The 12,924-nt window shown below is 33.9% G+C and overlaps 1 protein-coding gene across 3 annotated transcripts in view; it reads left to right on the top strand.

Moving 5' to 3' along the window:
- Larp4b (La ribonucleoprotein 4B) overlaps nucleotides 1-12,924 on the top strand; it is a 92,552-nt gene that overhangs the window by 14,834 nt on the left and 64,794 nt on the right. For all 3 annotated transcript variants that reach the window (XM_027948015.2, XM_071619873.1, XM_071619872.1), the window contains exon 2: nucleotides 12,439-12,558. In XM_027948015.2, the coding sequence (XP_027803816.1) occupies nucleotides 12,478-12,558 (81 nt within the window). In that variant the 5' untranslated portion in view covers nucleotides 12,439-12,477. The remainder of the gene's footprint in view (nucleotides 1-12,438; nucleotides 12,559-12,924) is intronic.

Genomic DNA, 12,924 nt, shown 5'->3' with positions numbered 1-12,924 from the left:
AAGCAGAGTTTTCTTTTAGTTTAACATGCTGCAAAACTGCATAATGTAGTACTTAAAGAAATTTGTCTTTCAGGAGCACTTATACACTGTTGGTTGGATTGTAAACTAGTACAGTCACTATGGAAATCAGTATGCAGGTTCCTAAAAAGACTAGGAGTAGAATCATCATGTGACCTAGCCATATCACTCCTTGGTATTTATCCAGAAGAACTAAAGTCAGCATACTACGTGCATATCCATATTTAGAGCAGCACAATTCACAGTGGCTAAGTTATGAAACCAGCATAGGTGTCTGTTGATGGATAAATGGAGAAAGAAAATGTGATATATATATATATATATATACACACAACAGAGTTTTACATAGGCATAAAGAAGAACAAAATTTTGTCATTTGAAGATAAATAGATGGAATTGGAGAATATCATGCTAAATGAAATAAACCCAACTCAGAAAGTCAAGGGTCTTATGTATTTTCTTGTATGTGGAAGGTAGGAAAAAAGTAGGGAGGTTATGAAAATGGAAGACTTTTATAGAGAGATGGGGATCGGTGGAAGAAAGAAAGAGGAGGTTCTAGGCAGTGAAATAGACAGTTATTTAATGTGCATATACAAATATATCAATCACACTCTTTTAATAATAATGCACCAGTAAAAAAAGATGGAAAATCGATTTTATAGAATGAAGAAGTAGAAATAACCTGTCAGACTCAAGTGTAAAATTTTTTTGCTAAAGTATTTTATATGTTGTTCCAAAATTCCAGTTTTTATTGTAGAAATTGGAATGTATCCCCACCCCCACCCCTGCACACAATAGAATAGTCAGAAACCTTAGTTTCTGGTTCTGTTCTCTGATTCCATTCCTAGGAATAAGCATGCCCCAGTTTGAGTAGCAGAGGGTTAAAGCAGCTTAGAGCTGTTTTCCAGCTCTGACATTGTCATTCTTTAAAATGTTGAATTCTAAATTTGCTCTTTACTACCCCCATTTTCCTCTTTATGTTATGTACATTTAAAAAATTCTTTCTCTGTTGTTCAGGGGTACCACTGAGCTACACTTCCAGCCCCTTTTTATTTTGAGACAGGATCTCCCTAAGTTGCTGAGGCTGGCCTCAGCTTGAGATCCTCCTGCCTTGAACTTACTTTCCTCCCTCAGATTTAGGATTACAGGAGTGTGCCACCATTCCTAGCTTTTTTCTACATTTTCAGTTGAAAGACTATTGCTATGTGATTATAAATTGGAAATCACAACAGAATATGATCTACAGTCCTTAAAGAAATATACAATGTATTCATAGGTTGAGGTCAATACTTTTTATATTTAATGGAGTGAAACAGTACACTCTTTAGAGTCTGTTTCCAAAGTGGTCCTCTGGGTCTCTTCCATGTTATGTCACTGATTCTGACTTTTCCTTGAAACAGTTGTATTCTTATATTACTGCCTTGTCCATTGGCACTTTTATTTTCAAATGAGAAGATGAAGATTTTTATGGAGAATATCAATAATTGCAAAATGATCACAGTCAAAATGTAGTTAACAAAGTTATACAGTAAAAGAAGGAGAACTATATATATGCAGTTCTCTCTCTCTCTTTTTTTTTTTTTAATGTGGTGCTGGGGATTGAACCCAGGGCCTTGTGCATGTGAGGCAAGCACTCTTCTAACTGAGCTATATCCCCAGCCCTATATATGCAGTTCTCTAAGGTAAAAATAAAATAGAAAATATATTGAATCAGGCAGCTTTGTTCTACATATGAGATGTCAACAGTAAGTTGTTCTTTTCCTTCTCTGGACTCTACATTTTGCTTGTCATCAAATCAACCGTCAGTGTGTGGCAAAGTTAGTTAAGAGGCACAGAATTTTGGTTGGAGAAAAGTATTTGCAAATGAACAGAATGGTCTAACAAAGACTTGAGAACAGGGTTGAAAATGAGGGACACTTGGGGCTGGGGTTGTGGCTTAGTGGTAGAGTGCTTGCCTACAACATGTGAGGCACTGGGTTCAATCCTCAGCACCACATAAAAAATAAATAAAATAATAAAGGTGTCCAAAAAATGAAAAAAAAAATGAGGGGACACTAAATAAGGCAGGTTAAGATTTGAGTTTCCAGCTTGGCATTCTGTTAGGTTAGGAACAGCAAACTTAATCATACTTCTGGGATTGACACGCTTAACGTAGAAAGTAGTTCTTAATGAAGAAAAATGCTGATAAAACAGAAAAATGAAAGTCAAAATATATTCCAAACACTGAACTCAAAGGATAAATGTCTTTTCAGCTATGGAATTTAACATTTCTATAAAGTTTTTACTTATACATTACTCCTTCCACTTTAGGTTAACTGAAGTAAATGTGTTGCATTATACCTGCAGAGGCTATAGATTTGGGGTTTAGCACTTCCTGGCAGTGTGTTTCCTTTCTGATCAAGGAACTATGCGTATTGTTAAGCCTGCATTTTGGGAAGATAATCCTGATGTAGTTGTCTGCTTTTCCTTCTTGTGAAAGTGTGTGAAGAACTTGTGGAAAAACAAGATAAAGGCACAGCAAGGAGGAGCAGAAAGACAGAAAGGCTGCAGCTTGGCAGGGCTGATTCTCTTCATACTGCAGCTTGGGGGTGGTGTAAAATAATGTTGATCAAAGGCCATTGAAATTCCATTATAGCCACGTGCTGAGTGAGAGAAGAGGATCCCCACCCCTAATTCATATTGTTACCCTTGGTTCACATCAGTTTTATTTATCACTGGGTGTGGTGGTGGTGCATGCCTTTAACCCAGTGACTGGGGAGTTTGAGGAAGGAGGACTGCAAATTCAAGGCCTGCCTGGGCAGTTTAGCTAGACCCGGTCTCAAAAAATAAGGATTAGGGATGTGGCTGAATGGTAGAATGCCCCTGCAAAAAAGTGTTTTATTTATTGGAATGGTGATTTGGTATTTGTAAGAGGTTTAATGGGTAAAATACTTCTAGCCAGAGGGTTAATGAGATGACCTAAGCCTTATGTTTTGTGTTGTCTTTTAATAAAAATCTTAACTAATGTGATTCTTTAAAAACATTGTCCTCTCTAAAATGTGTCAGAGAACCAGGTCTTTTTTGAGGGGCCTGGGAGGTGGGGAGGTACTGGGGATTGAACTCAGAAGTGTTTTAGAACTGAGCCACATCCTCAGGCGCGCACCCCTCTCCCCCTTTTAAGACAGGGTCTCACTGAGTTGTTCAGGGCCTCACTAGATTGCTAAGACTGGCCTCAGATTTGCAATCTTCCTGCCTCCGTTTCCCAAACCTGCTGGGATACAGGAGAAAAAAGTCTTAAAGGTGGAGGGGACTTTTTTCTTTTTTTGTGTGTGTGGAATTATTATGTAAGTTCTAAATTAAAATCTATTAGTGAAAAATTTTTAAAATTAATTTTTGTATATGTCATATAGATAACTCTTTCAATAAAATCTTGCCAACAAATAAAATTTTAAGTCTTGTGTTTGATTTTATGCCTTCTCTAGGAGCAGAACCAACTCCAACTATAAAAAATAAATCACATTTTCCCACTACTGGCCTTTTCAGTAGAAGCACAGATATACACATATAAAAGGAAATTAAAAAAAAAAAATTGATCTTGAAGTTTATTGGCAGCATCTGTTTAGGAATATTCCGGTGTTGGATACCAATTTAAATGTATAATTAAACAACTGCTTTACTGAGGTTGCATTCATTTGAGGTTGGATTTCTTTCATCTGTCAGTATCTTTGTCACATTTACTCTAAGAATACTCGATGGAAAGAACTATGATAGATACTGAGAGTTAACAGTTTTCTGGAAAGTAGGAAATTTTGCTCTGTAAATGTTTCCAACTTTCAAGCCTGTAAATTCATTTGAGTATATAATCTGTACAAGGTATGCAGAAGAAACAATAATCTTCCCTGAGGTACTCCCAAATTATTTGGTTTTGAAACAAGAATTTGCATTTTAGATTTTATAGAGTGGTGCTGGCAGCTATGAGATAAGCAATATAATCTTACCAACAATGCAAGACGAATGAGGAATTAATTCCAATTATTATATCTGTTTAGAGATGGGCATATTGAACTCATAAAACATTCTATTATTAAGAAATATCCTTTCTTCTAATCCTAAAATGTATGATTGTGCTTTTAATGACTTGTCTACTTTTTTTTGTAGTGAATTTATTTAGTTACAGAGATTAAAGTCTGATAGTTAACCTCTTTCTACATAATATGTTTAGACATTGAAAGTAACAAATTTAGACTTTTAGTACATCTTTAAAGTTCTTAGCCTAATTTTCTTATTTAGGTAAAGCTTTCACTTATCTAGTTGAATGTTCATTTACTTTTTTTTTTTTTTTTTTTCCTTGTGGAATGATCCCAATGGTTATTTTGGAGTTCTTAGAACAAATACATGTTTGTATAGTAGCATCTTGTATCTCCTTTGCTCATGTTCCATCCTTAACTTTTGCTTTTTGTCATTGATATTTAGAGTTAGAGGAGATATTAGCAAACTTGACCCTTCCCTCATTTGTGGATGCAGATAGAGACATGGACTGCTTAGACAACACCATAATAAGCATAATAAGACTGTTGTATATTTGGCTATAATCCCAGCTACTTAGGAAGCTGAGGCACAAAAATTTCAATTTCATGAATCTGGACAACTTACTGAGACTCTGTCTCAAAATAATGAAAAGAAAGGACTAGAGTGCCCCTGGATTCAATCCCCATTACTAAAAGGTTTTAAAAAAAAATGATTTTAGCTATTCAGAGTCCCTTACATTTTGAAAGGAATTTTAAGATGAGCCCATCAATTTTTGCAAAAAATTTCTGCAGCAAAAAGCAGGTTGAAGGCTGGGGTTGGTGGTGGAAGCACTTGTCTGGCATGTGGGAGGCACTGGGTTCGACCCTCAGCACCACATATAAATAATAAAATAAAGGTCCATTGGTAACTAAAAAAAAAAAAAAGCAGGTTGAATTTGGTAGGGATTGTATTGAATCTGTAGGTCAATCTGCATTTCATTGTCATTGTGAAAATATGTTCGTCTATGAACACAGACATCTGTCCATCAGAAGCAAGTTTTGAAATTTGTCTCAGAGCAGAATTCTCAAACTTTTCATCTGAGAACCTGTGTACAGTTTTATTACTCAAGACTCCTGAGGGTTTTAGATTATATGGTTTATTTCTGTCAATATTGGCCATATTAGAAATTAAGATTCAATAATTTTTAAAGTGTATTTTCTTAAATAATAATGTCAGACCTGTTAAATGTAACATAAATAATACTTTATGAAAAGTAGCAGTTTTTCCAAAACAAAAATAATTTAGTAGGAAAAATGGCATTTTACTCTTTTTGTAAATCTCTTAAATATACGACAACAAAATCTGCTGGATTCTCATCTTCATCCTAATAACACATCACTCACAAATGAAATACCATGACACATGGTGATATGTTATTTTGGTTGAAGTATGTGACGGAAATCTGGCTTCAAATGATAGTTGGAAAAGTGAGGAGTATTTTCCTACAGGCCTGAATATTCTCTGATACTACACCAAAAGGTCACTGTAGTTTTGTTAGGAGAAAATGAGAGTAAAAAACAAATAACATCTTGGCATCATTTTGAGAATAGTTTGATGTCCTATTCCCACTGAAAGGGTCTTTGACATCCTTGACAATGTCCAGCTCATGCTTTGAAAACCATATGCTTAGAGAACAATACTGGTGTAATTTTACAGGGACACCAAATGACATATTTATTAATCTTGATAAACATGGAATTAGTAAGCTGGATCTTTTATTAAGATAATATAATAAAAGTAAGTTATTAAAAATTGAAACTACCTGAAACTTACTAGGTCTTAACAATGACACATTGTTAGTTTTTTGGTTTATTTCCTTCTAGTTTCTTTAATTTTCACTGGCAAAGTTATGTGAATATTTAAAAAATATAGGTACATTTTTACTATTGATAGTTTTACATCATGCTTTTTGCTTTATGTAGTTTTTTGTGAATATTTTAAATAATTATAATACATTGCACTTTCTGCTTTTCCTTGGTTATTTTGTCTTTTTTGGTTCTTTTGGCCTAAAACTGCTGTGAACTTTGTCCATAAAATGGTTTATACATTTTGTATTTTATTATTGTAGGTTTTAAATAGAAATAGCTTATGAAGTTTGAGGTATGTATTGACAGTATATCCAAGTTATATTTGCTTTTTACTTCCATTACAGACAGTCTTAAGCACGTAAAAGTAAAGAGTATGCTGCGGTGATCCTCACATTGCCTGTATACCTGCCATCTGGTTCTAGACACCATCAACCTGCTGCCATTTTTGATTTGTTTATTTGTTTTCTCCCTTTGGGTTTAAAATCATTCGTATGTATTAAAAGCAAGTGCCAGATATATATATGTATATTTCATTAACAAATCTTTTTATCCCTTATAGTCAAGGTCTTTAAAATAAACATAGCAACACCACCTTGATTGAACTCAATAAAATTAGTAATTATTCTGTAATGCCCTTTATTACCTAGTCATTGTTCAGTTTTTCCTACATCTAAGTGCCATTTTAAATTTAATTTGATTCAGGATCCAAACCCAGTTCTCAAATTACATTTGGTTATTTTGGTTAAAGCTTTTATAATTTATAGCAATAAAAAACTCTCTATATAAATGTATTTTATTTGCTATAGAAATGAGATCATCTGTCTTGTCCCACATTTTGGATTTAGCTGATGACTTTGTACTTTGTGTTATTGAACATGTATTTCCTCAGGATCCTCTTTAAATTGGGAGTCAGATCCAAAGGTGTGATTAAATATAGTTTCTTTTTTGTCAAGAATAGATGGTGGTATTTCATCACATGAAGAAGTATATAGTACCTAGAGTTTCAGTTTTAGTGGTAAGACTGGAAAGTAGTTTCAGTCAGTGACTGATTCAGCCATTTGTGAAGTTCCCAGTTGTTCTTCACTTGATCATTTTAACAGACATGATGATCATTGCCTTTATTGTTTCTTTAGATGTTAGAATATTTTCATCATCTCATTTTTCTGTAGTTCTTGACTTAATCAGCTGTTTGGTTTTTTTGAAATTTGGTTTATCTAGAAGGGCAGACAGAATGAATGAGAGTCTTAAGAACCTTTAGAATAATCAGTTGGTAATCTTTTTTTTTTCCCTAAAATGGTTTTAGTTGTAGATGAACATAATACCTTTGTTTATTTTTTATGTGATGCTGAGGATTGAACCCAGTGCCTCACACATGCTAGGCAAGTGATATACCACTGAGCTACATACAACCCTAGTCCCCCAGTTGGTATTTTAACAACCTCCAAAGATGTGAGCAGTGTGATGGTGCTGGTAATTTTAGCCCTCGTGTACTTTTATATACTGTACTTGTATTCCATTTATTTTAATCTTCACATATCCCATCTTTGGCCATCAGGAGTCCTTTCCTTCTTCCTCTCTTATGGCTCCAGTGTTCTAGTGACATTACCATAGTAGTCTTCCTTCCTTTCACAATAAGATGTCCCAGGTTCATCTTCAGTAAAAGAATATTCTACAAAATAATCAGCCAGAACTAATGAAAATGAACTGGGACAGTTTGGAGAGGACTAAACAGAAATTTTGGCTGCTAAATACAGTGTAAGGCCCTAGATTGGATCATGAAATAGGAAGAGGATATTTGTGGGAAACTCTGTTTTTATACTGTAGTTTAAAAAGATTCTCTGGGTCTTATTTAACTTCTTTAATTTTATATTTGTATCTCTTATATGTGAAAATCTGTGTGCCTAATAATATAATTTCTATTTAGTTTGTTCTGTGTGGCATATAGATGTGTGTTCTTGCAGTATATAAAATAATTTCAAAATAATTATGCCAACATTTGCCTTAAAGAACAAGCTTAATGAATGAATATTAGTAATTGTTGAATTTTTAGAATTTCGTATGCAAATAGTCTTAAAATTGCAGTTCTCTGAATAGTTATATAACCTGATTGTAATTAAGTTTGAGATCATTTATGTTCTGAAGGATTGCCTTGAGTATCCAAAAAAACATAAAAATACTTAAGAAATACCATTCTTGTATGTATGAAAAGAATACTTCAGAAACTGATAAGGCCTAGGAGAGACTAAACCTCTCCCAAGTGTTGAACAGGATTGAGAAAACTTCCTTTTTAGGCTGTAGCTTTGATGGATGAGATTAAAAAAAATGTGCTGCTAGGTCACATATGAAGTTTAGGGTACTAGGAATTGCCCTCATTTTGCTTTTTATATAAAGAGAGATTAAATCAAATCAAGAATAGCTCCTATGTAACTCAATTAAAGCTTTGTGAAGGGTGTGAGACATTGAGGAGTATGAAGATGCCTCAGACTCTGAGGTTCTGTGTCAGGAAATACTTCCTTTTTGGTTGTCACATTCTTCCCCTCTTCAGTATTTCTTTCTTTTTTTTTTTTTTTTTGGTACCTGGGATTGAACCCAGGCATGCTTAACCACTGACCCACATCCCCAGTCCTTTCTTATATTTTATTTAGAGAGAGGTTCTCACTGAGTTGCTTAGGCCTCATTAAGTTGCTTTGAACTCTCAAGCTGCTGGGATTACAGGCATGTGCCACTGCACCTGGCAGTTATTTCTCTTTACAATCTAAAGATATGCTTTTTGATCATGGGGTAGGGGACAATATAGTTTAAGTGTCAAAACAGTGCTGGTCTCCTAAACCAGTGGTAGAATGTGACTTTGTTCTTTATTTAGACTATTATCAATACTTGCATCATCATACTCAAGTTTTGTTTCATTCTAGATTTAGACTTTAATAATAAAGTCTTAGAATGTTTTGCAATTTTTAGTGTTTACATCAGGTAACTATCAGTAATTATTCTGTTAAACTTCACAGTTATAGAACTTTTTTGAAAAATTATATCAAGTCAGTAATTAAGAGATATTTGTGTAATAATTACTTTCTTATGAACAGTTGCAGAGTAGTCAAATCAGAGTCACTGTTTCATTGTAAAATTATGCCAATATTACTTTTTAAAACGTCTTATAGAATATTTCAAATGTGCAGAAGCCTAGATAGAATAGTGTAATGAATGAACCTCTGTACTCCTTTTTAAGATAAACAATTATGGACTTTTTTTGGTCTCTGTTGCACATATTTTTGAGTAACATTGCAGACATCACGTTATTTCCCTCTGTGAGTATTTCAGTATACATCTTTATTTTTTTTAAATTATTTTTTAGTTGTAGTTGGACACAATATCTTTATTTTATTCATTTATTTTTATGTGGTGCTGAAGATTGAACCCAGGGTCTTGCACGTGCGAGGTGAGCATTCTACCACTGAGCCCCTCAGTATACATCTTTAAAGAGAGATCTCTCTCCTTATGCATATATTAAACATAACCACATCATTATCACATTTAAGAAAATAGTCATTCTTTAGTATCATCAAATATTCTGCAAAATTTTTATCTTTTAAAAAAATGGTTTCATCCACTTATCTAAATAAAGCCATTGTGTTGCTGGCTCATTGTGTGTCTTCAGCCTCCATGTTCCTCTGTCCCCTCATGTGCTGTAAATATGTAATGATGATATTTGTAATTCAGTCTAGGGAATTAGAATGCTTGTGTAGCATGCCCAAGGCCCTGTGTGTGATCCCTAGCACCACAAAAGGAGAGGGGAGGAAAAAAACAGATTTAAGGAGCATGATATGGTGGTGGTGGTATTCCTATCAAGAAGTGCATAATTTCCAGTTGTCTGCAAAACGTAGGTAGCACGTAAAGGATTCTTCTAGTCAAATTTTCCTTTTGGATGCCATATCTTATTTTCAAGCAAAGGTGCATCCTTAAGAACAAACATCATTTCTTTGAGAATCTTAAAAATCTCGGAGTTAATATTGGTAGAAGCATTTATACCATCTAGGACTTCTCTAGTTATTAATCTGCATCTTTATTTTCTGGATTTGATGCTTCTGTGATAATTGGTGTTTTGTGATAGGTAGGTTTTTTACAAAACTAGATCCATCTGTTTGGAAGCAATATCACGAAGTCACCTTCCCTGCGTGCTACTTCCATTTCTTGGAAGTAGTTCTTTGTTCAGGTGTTTCAGAATCATCTGCATAATTTTAAAAAAACACTCATATTGGAGCTACAAAAGTACAAAATCACAGTTTCCTTGTGTTATTCTTCAGTGTATCTAAGGACTGAGAACAGTGACCTGGAATGTGTCAGAACCAGATGTTCCTAAATCTGTTTTCTGAAGTTCAGTCACATATTCTACTTTGAAGATTTTTTTGCTGTATTCCAGCAGTGTTCATAGTGGTACTTCAAATGGACTCACTTTTTTGCTTAATTTAACAAGAGGTTAATAGTGCCACAGACACAAAAGAAAAAGATGCACATTAAAATGAAATGCGTAACTGTTGAAATTTAACTTGTCATTCATTCCACATTTTGGAAAACAGTGATCTCCATGAAAGAATTTATTTTAAGCATTTCTTCTTGGCTAGTTTATGTTTTCAGATCTGTTTTACAGCATTTAAATGTTTTGTGGTTTTTGTGATTTCTGATACCATTTTGACAATTGGATGAGATTGGCTTTGATCAGATGTGTTTAAATTAACAAGGGTTTTGAGAATTTATCTCATGTAGGGTATTGAGAATAGGAGGCAGCATTAAAGAAATGAAAAAACCTGTATGAGTATGTAGTAAGAAATAGTTATGATTTAAAGTTTATTTTTCTGGCCTTCTGATGACTCTGTTTTCAAAAGTGCCTGAAAAATATACCTGGGTTAAATCAGATTCTTTGTTTGTGAATCAGTGTAGCTTACAGTGAAAAGAAGAAATGCTTTAACAGAAGTCTTGGATTCCTAGGAGTCCTTATTATGTAAATTTATGAAAGTTACTTCCTTTTAAGTCATTTCTAAGTTAATTGAGGTATTATACATGAAGTTCAATGTCCAGCCATTGAGTTACGCAAATGCTTCCCCAAAACTGTAATATTTATTCCATTGCATTCAAATTGTTTTTAGTTTCTTATGATTGAGGATTGTATTTTGGTTCCTTTTGAATTATTGTTTATCCTGACAACAGTTATTCTTGAATAAAATAAAATTAATGGGACCAGTTAAAAACAACATGTATAAGTTAGGGATTCATCAAAAACTATATGTTTTTATTCTGGACTTTATTGATTATGTAATTTTTGGAGGGTTTTTTAAAAACATGTTTAAGGTATACAGCACATTTTGATAAACATAGTGAAATGGTTACTATAGTCAACCAATTAAAATCACATTTTTACCTGTTTATGTATGGGTACTTAGAGCACCTGAAATCTTTCTTAGCAAGTTTCTAGTATATAGTATAATTCAATATTGTAACTATAGTCCTTGCAGGTATTAGATCATAAGCTTTTTCATCCTACATGTATCTGTAGATTTATACCCTTTAACCTATTCCATGCCTCATTCCCTGCTAACAACCATTTTATTTTCTATTTCTGGGTAAATTAGTTTGCACATAAAAGTAAGATTGTACAATATTTGTCTTTCTGTGACTGTCATGTTTCACTTAGCATACTCTCTTATAGGTTCATCTATGTTGTAGCATATGACAAGGTTTTTCCCTTTTTTAAAGACTGAATAACATTCCTGTGTGTGTACACACTGCAATTTCTTTATCCATTCATCCATTGATAGATACAAGTTGTTGCCAAGTCATAACTATTGTGAATAATGCTTCAGTGGATGTGGGAATGCATATCTTCATGAGGTGGTGGTTTCATTTATTTCAGATATAGACCAAGGAATGGAATTGCTAGATTATATATTATGTTTTTTTTTGAGGAATCTCCATATTTCTTTTCAATAGTGACTAAACCAACTTAAATTCTTGTCAACAGTGTAGTGTGCTAAGATGCCCTTTTCTCCATGCCCTGAATAGCCTTTCTATTTCTTGTCATTTGGGCAGTCACCATTCTAACAGGTGTGAGTGACGTCTTGTGGTATTGATTTGCTTTTCCTTGTTGATTAGTCATGTTGAGTACTTTTTATTTATTGGTCGTTATTATGTCTTTTGGAAAATGTCTGTTTGGGCTCTTTGGCCATTTTCAAATTAGGTTATTGCTTTTTACAGTTGAGTTTGCAAATTTCTCATATATTTTTGAATATTAAATTCCTTAATTTTCTGTTTTTTAAAAATCATGAATTTCTGGGCATAAGGGGATTTTTCTGTGTTATCATTATCACCAAATTGGTATGAAGAAGAATCTTACTTAAAATAAGTATTATTACTTCTTGGTGAGTAAGGTGTTAATTATGGTCAGTTTTCTTTAAACTACTTACTGTTCAGAGGGATAAACATGTCCTGGATTTAACTTTTTAGTAATGTCATTTAAGAATCAATCATACTGTGCCCCTCAAATGAACTGTTCACTTTCTTTGTCATTTTGCAGCATCCTGAGGTTGGCATTAAACTTATCCCAGTGGAGCCCATGACTTCTGATCAGGACACTAAAGTTGTGGCTGAACCGCAGGCGCAGCGAGTCCAGGAGGGCAAGGACAGCTCTCATCTGGTGGGTGTTGTGGGCCAGGAGGGCCAGGGGCAGCCATTTCTCTTTCTTTACCTTAAACTTTAGAAGCAAATCAAAATAACAGCACTAGAGTACCTTAGGGTCTACGTATAGGTGGTATAGTCTTACAGAGGGGAAAGGACTTCTTACCCATCTGAGGTTGAGATAAACAAGAGAAAAACATATTTATTTAGTAATAAGTTTTATGTGACACATAGCCTTCAGAAATAAAGACAGGGAAAGCTATGTATTTTTCACAAGTCTAATACAGAAGTAGAGAGTTATGTAAAAGCATAGACAGAAGTAGTTATGATCTAATAGTAATAAACTGGGGAGAACTTAACAAGGGCACTTTGTTCCCATTTTTCT

Source organism: Marmota flaviventris, chromosome 12 (assembly GCF_047511675.1).
Source record: "Marmota flaviventris isolate mMarFla1 chromosome 12, mMarFla1.hap1, whole genome shotgun sequence".
Lineage (NCBI taxonomy): Eukaryota > Metazoa > Chordata > Mammalia > Rodentia > Sciuridae > Marmota > Marmota flaviventris.
The sequence above is the reverse complement of the archived record's forward strand: the minus strand, read 5'-3'. Positions and strand labels throughout refer to the sequence as shown.